The 21,098-nt window shown below is 40.4% G+C and overlaps 1 protein-coding gene across 39 annotated transcripts in view; it reads right to left on the reverse strand.

Moving 5' to 3' along the window:
• The window catches only part of SUPT3H (SPT3 homolog, SAGA and STAGA complex component), a 442,887-nt gene that overhangs the window by 95,172 nt on the left and 326,617 nt on the right, over positions 1-21,098 (reverse strand). For 11 of the 39 annotated variants that reach the window (XM_086371967.1, XM_086371949.1, XM_086371963.1 and 8 more), the window contains one exon: positions 17,252-20,969. The exons of the other annotated variants lie outside the window; for them this stretch is intronic. In XM_086371967.1, coding sequence (XP_086228093.1) covers positions 20,733-20,969 — 237 coding nt within the window. In that variant the 3' untranslated portion in view covers positions 17,252-20,732. Of the gene's footprint in view, positions 1-17,251; positions 20,970-21,098 lie in introns of those variants that run through there. 39 annotated transcript variants of the gene reach the window in all.

Consider the following 21,098-nt stretch of genomic DNA (forward strand, 5'->3'; position numbering starts at 1 on the left):
AGAATCTATTTTAAAACCAAACCATTACTTACTGCTTTAACAGCCTGTACAATAAAAAATGGAATTCATGCCTCCTATCCAAATAAGTAAGAAATGAGAAGATGTAACTGAGGTAGGGTAAAGTGAGTGAGTATCACACAGGCAGTGTCAGCGGAAGTGAGGTAGCTCAAAGAGTTCCTGGGAATTAAGTAGGATTCTCTTCCACCCTCCTAGGTGGTGACACCCTGGTGGGACCTAGTTTTGAAGGAGGTGTTGCTGTATGTCCCACAGACTCAAAATCCTAGGGGCAAATACCATCCCATCTTTCTCATTCCTCACTTTTTTCTGTAAGACAGTCTTGGCAGCGCTGTTTAGATGCTGTGAGAATCAACTCTATATTTAAAAAATAGACAAGGTCTGAAAGATATATGCACAAACAATGTGGTTTAGTAGAAGACCTGAATTCAAGCTTCAGCTCTCCTACTGTGTTATCTCAGAGAAAAAAATGATGACCTTTGATGAATCACAGCTTCCTCATCAGCACAATCATCATCATAAACATCGTCATTGCCATTGCTAAGACTTACGGAGTTCTGACTGCATTCCAGGCAATGCTGAAAGGGCTTTCACATATTTTAACTCACTTAATCCCTAACAAGTCCATGAGAAGGTACTGTTACTAGTCACATTTTCTACATGAGGAAGCTGAGTCATGGAAGTAAACTGCCCAAAGAGAACTCTTGTTCCCTAGGGTGGCTGTGAGATCAAATACAAAATTACTAAGATGATGATGGATGAGAGGGATCTTTAAGATCATCTAGCCTTAAAAAGAAAAAGGGGGTGACAGAGGATGAGATGGTTGCATGGCATCACTGACTCAATGGACATGAATTTGAGCAAACTCCAGGAGATAGTGAGGACAGGGAAGCCTGGTGTGCTGCAATCCATGGGGTCACAAAGAGTTAGACATGACTGAGTGACTAAACAACAAAAAGCCTTAAACTCTAACATGAGGCCTCTGAGGTTCACAAAAGAGCTGGTTAACTGAAGCCATTGAGCCTCTTCCAGATCTTATTCTAATGGCCTTTTAAAAGCACTTCTCTCCTTTTTTCTAAATAATTTTCATGTATTCTTTCACTTACATGTATAACATTTCTCTAGAGTAGACAAGTCAGAACGAGTTGTCTTCTGCTTTTTAAAAAACAGGTTAGAAAACTCAGCATGCCTCAAAGTCAGCGTGGAGTACAGCTGGACAGGTCAAGGTCAGATGTGAACAGTGATAAGGACAGCACAATCAGGATGACTCTGACTACCACCTCATTAATTGCACCCTGATTCTCGTTAGGCCACTGTCCAAAGCCTCTTATGCACACTCTCTCATTTACTGCTAAGTGGGCCTTTGAATGCAGAACTTGAAATGTTACTAGTTTTAAAATCAGAGAATGGCTGAGCCTGAGGTTGAAAAAACACAGACTTTCTGGAGTCAGGATTCCAAATCCCAGTTGTGCTGACTCAACCCAAGGTCCTACTACAGAGGAGAAACTGAAGGCTAGGCCGATGACGTGGTGTGGGGTTTGGGCTGGACGTGGAGAACAGAAACCTCCTCTCTGTGGAGGAGACACACACAGGTCCTAACTCTTTAAGCAGCATATCAGCTTTATTTGTCAAAATGGATTTTTAAAAACAATGGCTGGATTACCCTACAGTTCATTAGTCATCATACAGAAATCCACTGTGATAAAAATGTTCACTTAAGATTTAGTGGAGGGGAAACGGAACTTGTTCAGCAATTCTTGGCTGTGGTGCTTTACTCAACAGAAATGCCCTCCTTTAATAGCACCAGCTATTGGAAGTAATGTGCCCTCATCTTCAGTGTTCATACTTTTGGAGATGAGATGAAGTTTCTGACTTGGTGTCCTGTTTTTGTTGTTGTTTGTTTTGTTTTTAACTGAGTCCAAATTGCTCTTTTCCCAAAGACTGTATCCTGCATGGGTTGCTGTGCAGCCAGCTTCCAAGACAGTCCCTGGTAATTCTTGCCCCTTGGTATTCCTGCCCTTGCATGGCTCCTCCCACACTGAATCAGGATTGGTAAAGCTATCAGCATGACCCTTAGGTAGGGTGCAGAAGGCCCTTGTGATTTTCTCCATGCTCTCTTGGGTTTCCAGCTCTGGAATAAGCCAGTTGCCATGCAATGAGGACACGTAATCTCACAGAGAACTGAGGTCTCCAGGAAATGGCCAGCACTAACCGTGACAGCCATGTAATAAGTGAGGCACCTTAGAAGGAACCATCTGACTTCAGTCGGCACCTGGCTGACAGTTGACTATAATCTCATGGGAAATCACAAAAGGCAGGCTCAACCCTACTGCTCCCAAATTCTGGGCCCACAGTAATTATGTGACATCAAATGATAACTGTTGTTTTAAGACACTAAGTTCTGGGATTGTTACAGACATCACAGATACGACACAGTAGATAATGAGTACTGTTGCCAACCTTGAGAGCAAGCAATGGCTTACTGTGATTCTCTTATCATCCATAAAACCACCATCATTCCATCAGTTATTACAGACCCGACTATTATTAACAATTGCAGCTGGCCAAAAGGTCAGCAGTTACATCATTACATTCTGATCTATATTTGGTATAACAGGCATTATTATTTGGGGAGGTGGTATTTTTCAAGATGATCATATACACGATATGGCTGTCCCCATTTTCTGAGATGCTAACTTCACGGGCTTGCAAAATCCCCAGTCTGATACAATTACTGGTGATATATGTTTACTGTGCTTTCTCCAATGTTAAGTTTTAAAAAAAGAGAAAAATTGCTTAGTTTCTACCTTTTTTGAAGATAAACTCTGACATAGCGGCTCTGACTGTAGGCAGTGAGGAAGGACTAAAAAGAAGAGACTTGGAAAGAGCAGCAAGAAACAAAACTCTGCCATAATGCGTTCAGCAGTGACTTCCCAAAGCAAGACCTTTAAACAACTCCCCATGTGTTCAAAGGGCTTCATTTCAACCGGTGCAGAAAGGTAGCAAGAATTTCAGAAAGATAATTTAAAACTAAGCACTGGGCACTGGATCTCAATTCTAGACAGTAAAGAAGTGCTACACATGAATTCACGGAACTCACCGGCTGCCCAAAGTTTGATATTTCACCTTGGTACTATGGGGAAAGTATTTAAGAGGACTGCCAACTCGGCCATCCTGCATCTTAAATTAGACCCATGTGATAGTCAAGGAAAGCTACCTTCACACTCCAGAAACTCTTTACTACAAGCCAGTTCTGTGCCTGGGACTGGGCAAAGAACTGCATTGCAAAAAGGTAGGTTTATACAACTCCTGATACATTAGATACCAGTGCACTAAAATACCTGAGTGAAACCTTAAAAAATCATCAAGATACTTTATTCGTAAAAGTTCCCACTGGCCTGGCTTTTACTCTGAGCTTCTATTTTCTTTAAAATATTTTAAAACAGGTAATACTTGAAATTGGTCTAAAACCTCAAACTATGGCAAACGTTGACATTAGCTAGTATGCCTCTCTCTTATCACTGACCTTGTCAACAACTGCGGCCACCTTCCAGATGATTCTCTGCATACAGAAGCATCCAGTCCAGTCTCGTGTTAGTCGCTCACTTGTGTCTGACTCTTTCTGACCCCATGGACTGTGTAGCCTGGCAGGCTCCCCTGTCCATGGAATTCTCCAGACAAGAATACTGGAGTGGGTTGCCATTTCCTTCTCCAGGGCATCTTCCTGACCCAGGGATCAAACCCAGGTCTCTGGCACTGTAGGCAGATTCTTTACCATCTGAGCCACCAGGGAAGCCTATTATATATAACCATATGCATATATAAACATGTATAGATAGAGACAGATACTTTCCTCGATTACTCCTTTTAAATAATAACAGAATATACCTTCTTGTTGCTTTATATATTAGGTGTTTTTGGTGGTTGTTTTGGTTTGGTTACAAACATAATTTTGGAGACTATTTTTCTATTTTTATTGTATGTTAAATTCACCATCCATATTTGGGTATATTTTTGTTCTTTTGAGGTTTCTCAATCTATTTATATATCAATATTGAATTGTGAGTTTCTAAAGCTTTGTACTACGTTTTAATACTTGTCCTACCTAATTAATACTCCCTCTCCCAATTATAAGGGGTTTCTCTGGTGGTTCAAAGGTAAAAGAATCCAACTGCAATACAGGAGATGGAGGTTCGATCCCTGGGTCAATAAGATCCCTGGAGAAGGAAAGGGCAACCCACTCTGGTATTCTTGCATGGGAAATGCCATGGACAGAGGAGCCCGGCAGGGCTCTAGTCCCTGGGCATGGGGTCGCGAAGAGTTGGTCATGACTGAGGGATACAACAACAATAACAACCCCAATTAAATTTTTTGAGAATTTTCCTGACTATTCTTAGATATTTCACTTCTAACCCCAGTTATAGCACTTCTAGCTCCAGTTTTTAAAACCGATATTTGAAGTAGGATTGGTTATTTAGTCCACTCCCTACTTCAAATTTCGATTTTAAAAACTGGGGTTAGAAGTGATATGGCTTTATTTAAGCCTCACACAATCTTATGAGGTAGGTACTCAGGTTATGTCTTACCATGTGAGTTAATATATAGGCCAATTATCTTAAAATTTACATTTATCTAGCTTACAATTATAAATGTTCACTTTTATCATCTCCTTTATTCTTCTTAACCTCTCTGGGACCCAGAAGGTCCTGTATTGTGACTCACATTACGGATGGAGAGAGGCTCATGGACTTGTCACGGCGGGGGCAAGACCAAAGGCAGACAGCACTGGGATTCTCCAAGGAATATTTTACAAACAGGGATGGTTTTCGTTTTAGTGCCATGCCACATTTTAGAAATGTTGGCAGACCATCAAATTATTAAACTTTTAATGATGTTTAAAACTTAATAACACTGGCATGAACACAGCAAAATCTGAACTCTCACGAACTGCTGGTAGAGTAACCTGGCACAGCCCTTTTAGAGTGCACCTGGGCGACACATACTAGAGGTCTTCAAAGTGTTACAGAGGAAGGAGAGGACTGCGGCTGCGCTTCTGGGCCAAAGCCCACCCCGCCCTCCACTGTGAACACGGATCCTTTCTGCAGCTGGGCCTGCTTCCCCATTGGCTTCTGAGTGCCTGTGGCCACAGCTCATCTCTCCCGTCTGCTGAACCTCTCTCCTCTCCTCCCTCCTGGCTCTTTTCTCCTAGACCCTGACCTCAGTGAAGTCTCACTTCTCCTCTTTCCCAACCTTTCACATCAGTTTCTAATTTTTACGTGCTTCTCTCCCTGCTTCCCAATCTGATAGATTCTTCCAAAGTTTCTCCACTACATGTCCTGCTGGAGACAACTGCTTACTTCGTGTAGTTTATATGTCAAATGAATAAACACTGTTCCCCAAGTTCAAATTAAGTGAGAAGCTTTTTCAGACAATGCCTATCCCCTTCCTCACTCCATAGAATTTACCTAACTTTTCTAGAAATAACAACAAAACAAATAAGAGATTCATTGAAATGATTTTCTTGTAATAATAACCCTGATCTATAATAAACAGAAAATATTTTCTATAGAAATCAGTTTTAAAATGATTTGTGAAAATTCTCCTTTGTAATTAGGCGAGTATTTTCATTCCTTTGTTCAAATTTGCTTTTGATTCAGAAAACAATTTTCTCTTAAAAAAAACAACTTTTTGAAATAAGTGAATTAGCCAAATTTAGATATAACTTTTGGATAAGCTTTGGCTAGCATTATTCAACAGTTCATACCGAGTAACTTGGGGACAGTGCAATTTAAAATTGATTTTATTTTCCTTCACAGACCTTGATTTATTCTTGATCTGAGAAACTTGTGTTGGTCTCTTTATGGTTCATCTTATACCTTCTCAAAACTAAATCAAATCACTTCATCTGTTCTTAGTCAGCATTCCCACCATATGTTTGACAGTGATTGCAAGGTCAAATTTGATATCTATTTCATCAAGATGTCCTTTCTTTGGGTATATCCAGAAAAAATAATAAGTAACCTTCAAATTGTTCCAAAGAATGTCACTGTTATTGACAGAGTTGTGACCACAACTTCTAGTAACAAATTTGAAAAACTTTGCATTGTACAAAGCACAAAAAAACACCACTGGCATTTCCCCCAAATTCTAGCCTTGTATATCTTTTCCTTTACCAGTTGTGTGAATACCATTATGATGGGCCTTGCCCTTGATATGTTTTTAAAGTATTTAAATCAAATTAAAATTTATATTTTAGCTTTTTGAAAATGTAATGGAATCATATTATATATTTTAGTAAAATAAATATATTTGCAATTTGAATATTTAATGCCCATCTAATTAGTTGCTAATATACAGAAAAAACTATTATGTTTCATGTATTCATTATCTGGATCTATAATACATATATACCAACAAATTTAAGAGTAATATGAGTCATACTGTTTTTTAAGTTTATTTATTTGTACAGGCTCTAGGGCACTAGGCTTCAGTAGCTGCAGCTTCCAGGCTCTAGAGCAGGAAGTTCCAGGCTCGACAGTTGTGGTGCAAGGGCTTAGTTGTGCCACGGCATGTGGGTCTTCCCAGACCAGGGATGGAACCGATGCCTCCTGTGTTGGCAGGTGAACTCTTCACCACAAGCTACCAGGGAAGCCCCAGTCATACTCGCAGCCAGCACATGCACCCACCGTGGACACTGTGTCAGTTCATGAGTGTATACTGAATTTTGAATTAGAACGTGAAGAGAAGAAGGATTTGATGAGCGAATCTACCTTTTCTCTTACTTAAAAACTTATGCAGCTCAAATCCTCGGCTAACTCAGACTTATATAACACCCACCTAAGACTCTGGCTACAGCACAATCCATAGACCTTCGTGTCATTTGGCAGCAGCTGCTTTTTTTTTGGGGTGAGGACAATGAAAAAGAAATATATATATATAACAAAATATTTGCCACTGTAACCATTTTAAATGCATAATTCAGTGGCATTATGTTTACAAAACTAAACAACTATCACCACTGTTTCCCCAAAGCTTTCATCACTCCAAACAAAAGGTCTGTACCCATTAAACAACAATTCTCCCTCTCCTCCACCCCTGGAAACTTCAAATCCACTTTCTGTCTCTGTGAATTTGTCTTTTTTTAGCTATTTCACAAAAGTGAAGCCATGTAATATCTGTCCTTTTGTGTCTGGTTTATTTCACTAAGCGTGTTTCCAAGGCTCGTCCATGTGGTAGCAAGGATCAGCACTTCGTTCCTTCATGGGCTGAACAACAGTCCATCGTCTGCATAGACCACATCTGCTTACGCATCCATTAGTGCCTGCCTTTTGGTTCAGGGCGTGGCGGTGAAGGGGGCCTGAGCAGTGTTTGTGATAGGAGGTTCGGCACACAACGCGGGGTCGAGGGCAGGAGGCCTTCCCACCAGGCCTTGGAGAGCACAGAGACGCACAAGAATCCCTGAGGGAGACTCTTGATTAATCCAGCCATACAGTTCCCTCTGAATTCCAAAAGCAATGAATGAGGTAAAGTTAACACTTATGTAAAGAGGGAGTCACTGTTGCCCTCCCCACAACTGAACGTCAAGCTCTCTTTCTAGTCTCAGGCACTGGTGCTGGGAGTTAACAGAGGTGCAGATAAAGACTGGCTCTCGGTGTGCCCGTTCCTGTGAGAGGTGCTGGCACCCAGCAGATGTTCATTTTTTTCCTTCCTCTCTTCTCCTGTGTCTAACATGGCACTAACCACATACCAGGAATTCAAAACTACAGCTGCTTAATTAATTAACTGGAAAATGATTTCTTCTGAACAAAATATGAGAATTACTCATCATCTTTATTCTTCCTTGTTCATCAGGGGAATTGATTTCCCTGCCCAGTGAGAAGAGTCAAACCAAACACACCCCTCGGGAAAAAGACAGAGGCTGCAGAGAAGTGGGTTTCCTAATTACACACGGGAGGGGTGATTTCTTCTGTCTTCCTTCCCAAGTCTTATCTCCATCTGCCTATGGAGAGGAACCTCCATTCCTTTAGCTGGCAGCAGTACATCAGGACATATTCCTTTGTTACTATCTTGCTGTTGTTTAGTTGCTAAGTCGTATCTGATTCTTTGCAACCCCATGATCTACAGCTGGCCAGGCTCCTCTGTCCATGGGATTTCCCAGGCAAGAATACTTCAGTGGGTTGCCATTTCCTCCTCCAGAGGATCTTCTCAACCCACGGATCAAACCTGTTGATTGGCTCGATTGGCAGGCAGATTTTTTACCAGTGAGCCACCAAAGAAGTCCAATCCTGAGAATTCTTTTATTTCTCTCAAAGCAGAATTGCAGCATCCCTGTGGATATCTGCTTTTCTTTGGCATAAAAAGAAAGACGACTTCTCCTTCAGTGAGGAAATATGAAGCTGCATCTTTATACTGCAGGTGACCAGTGATTTTATTTAGCCTTACAGCACAAAATACTATCTGCTGGGAATGAATTTCTTAATGGGGCAAGAGAAAGGTTCCCCACTAAGAATGCAGACAACTACAGTCTGTGTGGGAACCTGACATTTTTCATGACAGCATGTGAAGCTGTTATCCAATGAGAAAACAGTTTTTCCAAATTTGAAAACAAGATGTCTAGACTCTTTTCCTAATTGATGGCCATGCATAAAAATGTATCATAAAAATGTGTCTGAAACTGTACAGCAGCATACCACTAACAAAGGGACTTTTATCAGAAAAGTTAGGCTGTGTCTCTGGGAATTCATAATCATCTCAGTAATAGCCGTTCTTAATATCCAAATAATTCGGCTATTTTGGGTTCTTCAAATCTTGTTTTCTAAGTGGTTATTTCTGGTGCCTATAATTTTTCAGTCAAAAGCTTCCTGAATGGATAGTGATGATTCAGTGCCACCTCTATCAGGGGATAGTTTCATATTTATAATTGCTGTCATTAAAAAACCTATCTATTGACTATCAACTGTAGCCTGCCTTAAATGTTATCAGTTTAATCGCTCATAAAATAGCCATACCAGTAAAATCTGACTTCATCCATGAAGAAGGATTTTCTATAACAAGGCCAACTCCAGAGCCCAATAATTAGACAATGCTTTCTTGGATTTAAACAAAACAAAACCCCCCCAAAGCAAGAACCCTGGAGGTCCAGTGGTTAAAAATCTGCTTTTCAATGCAGGGGATGAAAGTTTGATCCCTGGTTGGGGAACTAAGATCCCACACGCCACTGAGCAACTAAGACCATATGCTGCAACTCCTGACCTCATGCACCACGAGGACAGAGTCTGTGCGCTACAACAAAAGCTTCAGAGTCAGCTCCATTATGGCTCCAGCATGATGCGAGGAGCTAAGCTCCATACTTTCTCAGTGCCCAAGGATTCTTCAAAACATCTGGTATGTAAGTACCCACTGAAAACATTCATTTTAAAATAGATACTGCTCATGAGGTAACTTGGGCATGATTTTGCCTCAGATTCCAGGGGAATCAATGATTAATGCTGGACACTAATAATGAAGCAACCATATCATTTTTATGGCTCTGCAGTGATCTATATACTGTTTAATCAAAAGTAGTGGAGTATCCATGTTTTTCCAGTGGTCATGTATGGACGTGAGAGTTGGACTATAAAGAAAGCTGAGTGCTGAAGAATTGATGCTTTTGAACTGTGGTGTTGGAGAAGACTCTTGAGAGTCCCTTGGACTGCAAGGAGATCCAACCAGTCCATCCTGAAGGAGATCAGCCCTGGGTGTTCAATGGAAGGACTGATGTTGAAACTGAAACCCCAATACTTTGGCCACCTGATGCAGAGAGCTGACTCATTTGAAAAGACCCTGATGCTGGGAAAGATTGAGTGCAGGAGGAGAGAGGGACGACAGAGGATGAGACGGTTGGATGGCATCACCGACTCGATGGACATGGGTTTGGGTGGACTCTGGGAGTTGGTGATGGACAGGAAGGCCTGGCGTGCTGAGGTTCATGGGGTCGCAAAGAGTCGGACACAACTGAGTGACTGAAATGAACTGATCCAGATCAGGATATACTAAGTTGACCACCTAAAGCTGACCACGGAGATGAAGATTAGACTTTGTCCATTGGAGGGTTGTTCTCTCTTCAGACCATCATTTCGCTCATCTGTCCGTTCACTCATCCATCTTTTATGATGAGCTCCAAATAAGCAAAGGCCAATGTAATTCACTGAGGGAGATACAAAATGATTAAAACACAGTCTCTTGGTCTATCTGGGGGTAGGGAGACCAGGAAATACAAAATATCTTGGGGAAAGTGGGTCAAGGTTCAAAATTTGTCTCTGAAGAAGAAAACAGTTCAGAGAGAGTCAAAGAAATAAGGAAGAGGAGGGATTTGACACTTCCTACCATACCCTGAATCACCAGGAGCTCCCTGGGCCTAGCTCTATCCAAGTGTGAAGAGGTTTCCTTCTCTAGACCTTGACCCCTAAAGGAAGTATGGGCGTACACAGAAGCTGTCTCGAGATTAAAGTGGAGACAGTGACAAACTTCTTCCAAGCAAGTGTGAGAAACACAGCTACCAAAATTAGAAAGGACCTCAGAGAGCTTGTTCATACCATATTATAGAATTTTTCTTTCCACAAAGGAGAAATAGAGAAAAATTCTCAGTTTAGGTTGGAAGAAAAGAGTGTAAGGATTGGATGCTGAAATAACCTGGGAACAGTGATTTCACAGTTAAATTCTTAGGAGGTTTTAGAAAAACAGTATAAATTCTCATTTATCTTGAAAAACTAAAGGGAGGCAGGTCCTACTAAGATGGACTGAGAGAACGGATGAGGACTACAACTTAAAGTATCATCACCAAATGATTTTGTTGAATTATGAATCCTTTCACCCAGATACTTGAAATTAAATTTTCACATGGGTACAAGACATACTTTAAGAGAGGTCAGTGACTGCTAGCTGGAGTTTAGGGTTTAGGGATCAGTGAAAGCAGGAATAGGAACCTTTCTAGGTAAAGGTCCTTTCTTGATCCTCAAGCTGGAAACCTGAAATTAAAGCCAGTTTGCGATGTACCATATCTTTCATTCTTTCAATCTAAAGCTTCCAACTTCTCTAAGCTCTCATTCCTGGAAAAGCTTTTGGCAGTCACTTTTTGTAACCCACAATTTCTGTAGCTTTTCATCTTTTTACCATACCCTTTTTGCATCTAAGCCTCACTTCCCATATGTGGTCAGTAATGCCACCACCACCGGAAGTACAATGGTCCTCAACATGGGCCTGTTTGCCCACACGGGGGCAGAAATGTGGGGCAGGAAAGGAGTCCAGCGGTCATGGAGCTCAAGATACTCTGAAACTATAAAGAACACATTATTACCCACTTTGTACACGTGAATGTAGACATGAAAACAGCAGGGAATTCTCTGAAGACTACAGAGAAACAATCAGTGGGTCTGGGTCTCTGCCCCATAGTCACATGTCAGACTGGATCTCCTCTGCACTTTTCAGAAGGGCATACTAGCCACGCCATTTCTACTTCTGTGTTCTACGAGGATGACGATGATTTAAACAGAAAAAACTGTGTTTGCTTTGGGGAGCACGTTCTCTATTTTAGGCATAGTGCTAGGAACTTTCAAGTGTTACTACTAAATATTTGCTAAAAAACAGTTATTTTCATAACTGATTAAACTGGGGTTCAGGCCAGTCATCTGACTCCAACCATCAAAGACAGTAGAATGTCAAATGGTGACTTACATGAAATAGTGTCAGTGAAATTTTTGGTTCATTTAAGATAATCTTTTAATGTTTATTTATTTAGGATAGTCATAATTCTACTATCTTTTAGGCTGTTGGAATGACGAAATGGTATTATACATTTAAAACCTTTAGAAGACAATGTTTTAAAATGAGGCTACTTATGTGTATACATGCACATACACACATAAATTCTACCTGTCTAAAAGGCTACACAGACACACATATACATTTTGAATAAAAGTGACAGTTTAAGGCAAATACTGCGCTCACATACCTGGCGCTGATTTCCCATGCAGTCCCCCACATCTCTGAAAAGCACACCAGGAGGAGGACTGACTAGGCTGTGCCAACGTGACTGACTGCTGAGCTCCTGAGATGTCTTTCGCCTCGGCAGGACAGAGGGAGTGCCACATAAACTCTCAGGAGGATAAATGAAGCCTCTTGAGTATTTTGGAATAAACTCCTCCAGGCTTGCTGGGACCACAAGTAAAGCTGCCTAGAAGCTCGATCCTTTGCTTCCAACACTTTGTGAGCTATGACACTGAGATCCGTGTAATCCAAGCATCTGAAATGCTTCCATGCCATTTCAAGTGTAATCGTGAAATTTAAAAATACTCCCCTATCACCATATAGAACAGAAAAAAGCCAATCTTCGCAAAGCTTTTTTAATTTAGATATTTGCATATGTAAAAGCTATTTTAAAATCCTATCAGTATTGCTTTACGCTGTCAGCATACTAACCTTCCCAGTTACTAAATATTAAGTGATTAAGAGTACCCTCTAAAGTATTAAGATTACCCCCATGGAGAGAGCTGGTAACCTGCAAGATCAAGTTAAACGGCATATTCAGTGACCAGTGAACTCCTAGAAAATTAGTTTAAAATGATGCATCACTTTGTCAAACCCTTTTAAGAACTAGCTTTTTAGGATCTCTCTTTAGAAATATGAAACCCCTCAAAACCATTACCACAAACAGCCAATATCTAAAATAACTGCCAAGCCACCTGCTTTTCTCCAGGAAACACCATAAAACTCACAAGTTAGTAAAGCTTTGTAGAGCCTACAAAGTCTCGATCTTTCTGATGAAGTTTACTTATTCTTTGAGAGACTTTATTTCCCCTTTTCTGAGCCATGAAAAGTCCCCACACCAGGTTCAGTTCAAGACACAGGCTTATGTGTACAAGAAGGTCTCTGGGCAGAAGGGGATGCTGAAGAACACCTCTTTGTCACTTTGGTCTTGGCACAGTGTTTCAGATGGTATTCATCTGGAATAAAGAGATCGATGACATAACACCCTCCTCTCTAAGTGGCTTTACTAGAAGTGGGTAAGGGCAAAAAGATATAAATTCATCTGTCTGTAGGCAACCCAAAACATATCAGCTCGTCTTGGAGTAATTTAACCAATACGATGATTTAGAGGACAGTTCAGTGGCACCATTTTTGGAAAGTAAAAGCTTAGCAGAAGGAACATAAATCAAAGGTGACTGGCAGGTAAAGGATATATGCAGCAATCAGCCAAACCATGTGCACACTGGCACCAATTCAATAAGATCATTTATAAAATTTTTAAGGCAGGAGTATACAAAAGGGGTCTGGTGCTAACTAAATCCACAGATAGCTTACATGCCACTGAAATAAACACTTCCAGATGCGGGTGTACAAAAACCTTTCACAGAAAGCAATGTTTTCTTTCATAAAGCTGAAGGAGGGACTCGTAGCGGGGAAGGGCAGAAAGTCTGAGACTGAGCTTCTTACAGATGGTCGTGTCGGTGAGCAGGGAGTGCAGGGTGAGGATGAACTGAGCATAGTGCGTCTCCACTGAGAAGCATCGCTATCATCGCTAAGACTGGATTTCTGTTAAAATAAGGTAAAAAGGCTAACGGTACATCATTCCTTCATCCTCCAAAATCTGCTGTCCGAGTCAGTGTTGTTCCCATTACTTCCCTGAGGCTTTATTTTGGGGGAGGTGATGGAGATAACAGGTTCACACAGAGATGAACGCCACTAATCAACGTTTAGAAAAAAGATGCTCTGGTTATTTGTACCAGTGCAAAGCTATTGGGGGCATGGCTTTAATGATGAAAACATTTCCAAAATCTGGCCAGATTATAGTCATCTTTCAGGAATGCACGACCAAATTCATTCATGGCTTAGAAAGTCAATTTGTTCACCCAAACTGCATAATAATACATGGGACTTTCTGGTTATATATCTAAACACTCCCAGAAGTTCAAACAGAAAGTTAGAATGCCTGTTTTTTTTTTTTTAAAGGTTCAGGTGAGCCATGCATTGAGCTGTCCCTCCTTCCCCCAAGGAAAACCCCTTGAAATTAGTTTTCTTGTTGAATCTTTAAGCTAATGCAAATTTTCTGTAAGCATCTAGGTAGAGAGTTTATTCTTGGGACTATTTCTAATTATCTGCTTTATGCACTGACCTAAATCACAAACTTGTCATCTATCATTCTTTCATTCAGGATCTTGTTCTACTTGTTCTTTATGGCAAATGTCTCTTGAATAGAGCCCCATCTTCTCTGCTCTCAGTGTCACTGCCTCGGCAGAGGCTGTTCTGTCTTCTGGCCTGTAATACTGCGGTGGCCACCTGATCAGTCTCTTGGCCAATTACATCTCCTAACCCCAAACCCTCCTCCATCCCATTAGCTGGGTTACTTTTTTTTTCTTCCCAGAATTCATGTTTGTTCATATGAATGCCTTGCTCAAAAACTCTAAAATTGCTCCCTGCTAACCGTACCTGTTGTTTACAAACAAATTTTCCAAATAAAATCTTCCTGAAAACTCAATATATATGACAGAGAAAAGCTGATCTGTACTATTTAGGGAAAACGCTTTATTATTCTGCAGAAGACATGTAAAATAATCTGGGGTTTCTGTAAAGCATGATTAGATAACCGCTGGCCTGCGTGATGGAGTCCATATAAACTGGCCTGGGATTCAAAATCCCTCTCAAACTGTCATCAGCCGACCTTCGACGCTTCGCCTGCTCAGTGCACTCCAGACTCAGTCCCTTCAGTTCAGTTCAGTTCAGTTCAGTTCAGTCACTCAGTCGTGTCCGACTCTTTGCAACTCCATGAATCACAGCACGCCAGGCCTCCCTGTCCATCGCCATTTCCTGGAGTTTACTCAAACTCACATCCATTGAGTCGGTGATGCCATCCAGCCAACTCATCCTCTGTTGTCCCCTTCTCCTCCTGCCCCCAATCCCTCCCAGCATCAGAGTTTTTTCCAACGAGTCAACTCTTTGCATGAGGTGGCCAAAGTACTGGAGTTTCAGCTTTAGCATCATTCCTTCCAAACAACACGCTTACCCTGGTCCAAACAGCCATTCTATCTTCCTACATTTTATTTTCCCTCATTTTATTCCTGCTCTTCTTTCTGCCCGAGCTGTCTTTTCACAGTTCTCACTCATTTCCTTTACCTCCATCTCATAAACTCAGTTTAAATGTTAGTGGCTCAGCAGCCAGTGGCCTCTTTTGTGTGTTCCTCCCCCCTGCCCCCACCCCCGCAACACCAACCACAGGGCATGGCTTACACGTGCAGCTGAGCATCTCCTTCACTGTATGGAACATCCAGCTCCTCATCTCCATACAGTATAGCCCCCTTTCAACAGATTTTTAATACACGTTTAGCAACTTTTACTGAACTATTAAACGGAGACACCAGAGCTGTAAGGATCTCAGGCCATGTGGGGATGGTACCCAGCAGCACTTCCACTTCTAAATCATGTCTAGTTCAATCGTACCAATAAGGATTCTATCAGATGAACTGCTACCATCTAAACCAAACTAAGAAAGCAAGTGCTGTCCTTTGCATGAAGGGTACCTCATGCTATCAGGAAGGCATATACTTCGAGTTGTTTTTCCAGCACTGGCACATGGCAGACTGACTTGGAGCAGTGCAGTCTTGTCCTGCCTCCTTATTCATTTTGCCTTTAACCACTCGTGAACTGGTTGTGTGGGTGCAAGATGCTGCTGTCACCAAAACTGGAAGTGAGGTTCATTCACTCACGTGAGAATCAATTCCCAATACCGTCATCTTTAGACAGTGGCTTCAGAGAAAAGCTCAGTGTGCAGCTCGGGACTGCTTTTTCCTCCTCTCCTCTCCCTTCTTTTTCCTCCTCTTCTCCACACCCCCTGTCTTTGCGTTAAACACCAAAAGCTTGCTTCAAGGAGGAATGCTTGTCAACTACAACTTATTTACTTATTAGGCTCTTAACCTAATTAGTCCAGCATATGGGAATGGGTGGTTCAGGTTAGATCAGGAATGCAGAATTAAATCAGGGCCAGAAGAACAGTCCTTAACTTCTCTCCTGGAAACTATAAAATCTGCACAAGTGTTTGAATTGGAATTGACAGGAACCTGCAGTCCGGGCTGTGAACTTCTGAAGCCAGAGAGGCAACTCAGATACTCCTCCCCTGGTCTCTCCAGCAGGGGCACAGTTGCCCAACTGTCACCTTGAATGCACCTAGGCAAATTCAGAACCTGACCCTGGGCTCTGCCCTCGTGCCCTCTGCCAACTCATCAGCCAAAATACTTCCAGATCTGGAGAGCCTACTCCATATCTTGGGTATACGCCCAGAACTGTGAACGCACTCCAGTCAGGTGGGAGAGCCTCTCCAGGTGCCAGGGCAAGAATTAACATCTGACTGACATATGGGCTATGAATTTTCTCTTCTCACAGCTTGGGGTCATACAGAGGCGGTGTGTGGGAGTGGAATATTTGATCTGTGCATACACAGCCTGGGGGATTTGGTTTAAATCAAATCATAATTAAAACACCAGTCAGGAAAACAAGGCATAATTATTTTTTTCCTGCATTTTTTTCCCTACCTTGCATACAGTCTTAAATATATGTTGGGCACAATAAGACCCAGGTATCAGTTTCATTTTTGGAAGGTGTAAATTTTCCACTAAAAACAATCCACTTATTATGTTGTAGGAATTAACTCTACAACGACATCAGTAAATTAAGTGACAGTTCAATGATTGTATTTGGGTGACTAAAGTATGTAACCCTATTTAAGAAATCATCAAAAAGTAAATCATCTCCACTTCAACAGGCTCTCATCATGGTTGTCTGGAGGGAATTTTTGTCACACTATCAATAAAACAGTACACGAATGTTTTACTTAAACCAAACACGCTATGACTATTAGATGTTTCTGGCAATGGTTAATAAAGAATCTATCCCAATAAAATTAATGTGTTCTTCTCTAATATTCAACTACTTTAGATATGAAATATTAACTGAAAAATTTAAATGATATTTTTGCTAGGTGAACCTTGGCAATTTAATATATTGAGTTTATGTCTAACTCAATGTTTACAATCTTATTTGTAGACTTAAAAGGAAAATTTCTTGCCATTTTTAGGCCATACTTTTTAAGCTCAGAAATATCTCAGCTTAGTTTGGTTCCTCCCAACTAATATTTTTGCTGCTTTCATGAATTTATGAGTTGAAAGAATCCTGTGAATTTTTAAAAGAAAAAATAATTTCCTGTCGGGAGTCACTCAAAATATTTTTCTATTCTCTCTCCACTCTCTCAGAAGATTGCAAAAACCTAGGAAGTACAATAACACATTCAAATTTCAAGATGTGGTCCTTTTAGAATATTCTGCTCAAAAAGCTTCTCAGTTGTCAATTACTGCTTCTTCCGTGCACTCATGTTCAAATTCTTCCTCTATTCTCCACCATACAGCCTGCCTTTTACAATGAATAGAGATAAGTTAGCTTCTTAAACTACTTCAAATCCACGACCCCCACTAGAGGACTCTGACTGTCTCTTTTTCAAATTATTTTCCTGAAAATTCTAGGATTCTCTGCAGGATTTCTAGGGGCCTCTTAGATGTCTGATGTGGATGCCCATTTACAATTTTTTGTGCTACTCAAAATAAGGGTTCTGTCATCTTGTGTTTTATATTTGAACTTCTTGTAAATATTTTGTTGTTTAGGAAGTTATGTCTTGGAATTCTGGCCTTTCAGGTTCTTGTTTGTTTTGATATTTAAAGCAGTCCAAATAAACACTCTAAAACTGCAAGGCAGTATGTCACCTTTGGGTGTATACAGCTCACGCTGAACCAAGTGTGAGGTTATTACTGCTGATATTAAGGCAGAAACAAAGCAAAATGTCCCTGTTTACTGAAGAGACAAACCAGCTGTTAATAACACCAGAATTTTTCAAAACGGAACTGGGCAACTCTTTGTAGACAAATTCATGGGCTGTCCCAATGTAAGCTGTTACTGCAGAATGCTCAGATGACATAAGATCTCTTGTCCCTTCTCCCTGAATTCTGTCTGATGATTAAGAAACATTAAGTAAACATATAACATGATTATGCCAACTCTACTTAGCAATATAGAATAAGACGTTGTGCTTACAACAGTAGAAAAAGTATCGGTAATGAATTCACCAAACCTGGCTTCAAGAGGCAAAGCCAAACAAATCCGACACTGAAACTTTGAACTCCTGGAGAAGAGAAAGGTGTCCCACTCCAGTATTCTGGGCTAGAGAATTCCATGGATTGTACAGTCTATGGGGTTACAAAGAGTCAGACACAACTGAGTGACTTTCATTTTCACTTTAAATAGCTTATAGAGTTTTAAGACACCTTAAAAATATTTCCAGAAAACCATGAAGAGTTATGCTTGAATAAGAAATCCATATATTGATCCCCTTTAAACATAATCAGTTTAAAAATATCAGCACTTATTAGATACTGTTAGTGAAACAATTTTTGAGCAAAAATTTCTTAGTATTTCTCTTTTGAGGCAAGACTATTACAGGTTTGTGTTGATCATTATTAAAAACTGTTATATTTGTGAACTGAAATTTCTTAATGCTTAAATAAAATAAAATGTGGAAATAAAGTAGATACTGTGATGAATATAATGTTACAACATAACTTTGATTTTGAAACATCTTCTCTATTCCTACTGAATGAGATTTTCAGAGTGGATCTTCTACATATAACAATCAGATTTCTGGAATATTTGATAAAGAAACCCTTCTCTTATGGAGCATCTTTAAATTCCTCTTAGAACACTTGTCTTCTATGCAATGTAGTTTAGGAAATGCTATTTCACATTTTCACAATAAGACCACTTAAACAGTTAAGAATAGAGGCCAATCTGCAAAGAGGGAGTTAATGAGGAAGATTAGTGAGGATTCATTGAAGCCTGTGGTCCCTGTGAGCCACAGAGTATTTCTATTTAGCTCTTGTCATGATGTAATCTTAAACTGGTTTCCTGATTTTTCTCTAAATATCAATTTTCTTACCTATAAAGTGGGGAAAACAACACTCATCTTGCTGTGTTGTAAGAATAACACAAAATAAATGAAAAGTTCCTATACAAATATTGTATGTTATTAATCAACTAATACTTTTCTGATTCTAATGACTCTCTCTCAAGAAGTCTTCTAGTATTTTTACTACTACATTTCAAACGTTCTCTCCCGAAGTAATCCGCAAGTGAATACTGTGTTAGTTGGATCATTAGATTTCTAATATTCAACTGCTTATGACCTAAAGAAACCATTATTTCACATAACTTGACACAATAAATCTTGTAATTAACATTTCTGCCCCACCTTATTTGAAAATTAAAAACTAAATTAAAAATTTTACCCCTTTTCTAAATTTTAGGTTATTCTTATATGATAAATATGTGTGTGTGTGTGCTCAGATGCTCAGTCATGTCCAACTCTTTGTGACCCCATGGACTGTAGCCCTCCAGGCTCCTCTGTCCATGGAATTTTCCAGGCAAGAAGACTGGAGTGGGTTGCCATTTCCTCCTCCAGGGGATCTTTCCAACCCAGGGATCGAACCTGCTTCTTCTGCGTTAACAGGCAGATTCTTTATTTACCACTAGTGCCACCTGGGAAGCCCCATATGATAATAAATATGCCACACATCAAATTTGTTTTCTGAGAACCAGTGGCCCATACCTATGAAAAGGTACTTGGCTCCAACCTACATGATAGATTTAGTACTTACAAAAAATAGACTGAGAAATTTTTACTTCCAGTTAAAAAATATTCTTAAAAATATTTATGAATTCATCCACAATTTCTACTTGGTATTTACATTTTAAAATTAATATTTTATAACATTTTATTTTCCAGGTTGAACACATAAGATGCAGACAAATTTTATGTGCTCAAGACATAAGAATTATTCATGAATGTGAAATTCTATATTAAAATAGTCAAAGCAATATGCTATGCCACTTCTGTTTTTAAAAGTTTAACATGAGGATTTCTTAAAGGAAATTTCTTATTTTTGACTCTTATTTGTCTATCGTGAATATTTATGAAGAACCAATGATATGAGAGCGTCTCCAGCATCCCTAATAGACATAACACATCAAAGTAAATGGCCACAGGGAAGAGTAGTCAGCCTAGAGTCCAGAGGCTGGATTCCAGAGCCCGCCGGGTCATTCACTTACAAGGTGCCACTGGGTACAAGGCAAAGCTTCTCTGAGACGGAATCAAACAACTTTCTCAAGTCTTTGTTGCTGTTCAGTCACTAAGTCATCTCTGACTCTTCTGTGACTCCATGGACTATAGCTCGCCAGGCTCCTCTGTCCATGGGCTTTCTCAGGCAAGAACACTGGAGTGGGTTTGCCAATGACTTCTCCAGAGCATCTTCCCGATCCAGGGACTGAACCCTCGTCTCCTGCATTGGCTGGCAGGTTCTTTACCACTGAGCCACCTGGGGAGCCCTTCTCAAGTCTTAGCCAGTTTTAAAATGCTCAGCCAGATGTCTCACAATTTAAGACAGCTGAGTGGGTTTTGAAGCCGCTCACCTCTAGGGACACACTTAGGTACCATTCAGATAAATGACCATGCTTAAATGAGAAATTTTAGTTTTACTATTCTGCTTCAATGGAGAGCCACATGGTAACATGTAAGTTCAGGAGGGTGAGATAGCTTTCCACTGTGAATATCATTCAGGAGAAACTAATATATTTAGGCATTACACATGGGATTATGTCATCCCCTTGGTGTACACAGTTTGCTTTCTCTGGCTTTCAAAATTACAGACCCGGTTTTCTGTCAGCCATTTCCAGCACTTCTCACTGAGCACGGGACTGCGCTTCAGAGGAGGCAACCAGGGGCACCACCCACTGCTTGTACACAGCCGGGGTCTAGAGGAAACACATGTCTGACCATCTTTTTCGTGATAGATAACACAGCCCGCTGAGTTATTCTTTGCAGGTGTTTTCTTCAAGAGAAAAAAACAAAATGCTCTAATTGTAAAATCTACTTCATTCACATTTTAAAATGCTTTCTTGTCCTTTGACCTGAACAAGAATATTCCATGATTTTTTTTTTTGAAAACAAACCATTACCA

The sequence above is a fragment of the Bos grunniens genome, chromosome 23, assembly GCF_055505025.1.
Source record: "Bos grunniens cultivar Pamir isolate PY7600 chromosome 23, Bosgru_T2T1.0, whole genome shotgun sequence".
Lineage (NCBI taxonomy): Eukaryota > Metazoa > Chordata > Mammalia > Artiodactyla > Bovidae > Bos > Bos grunniens.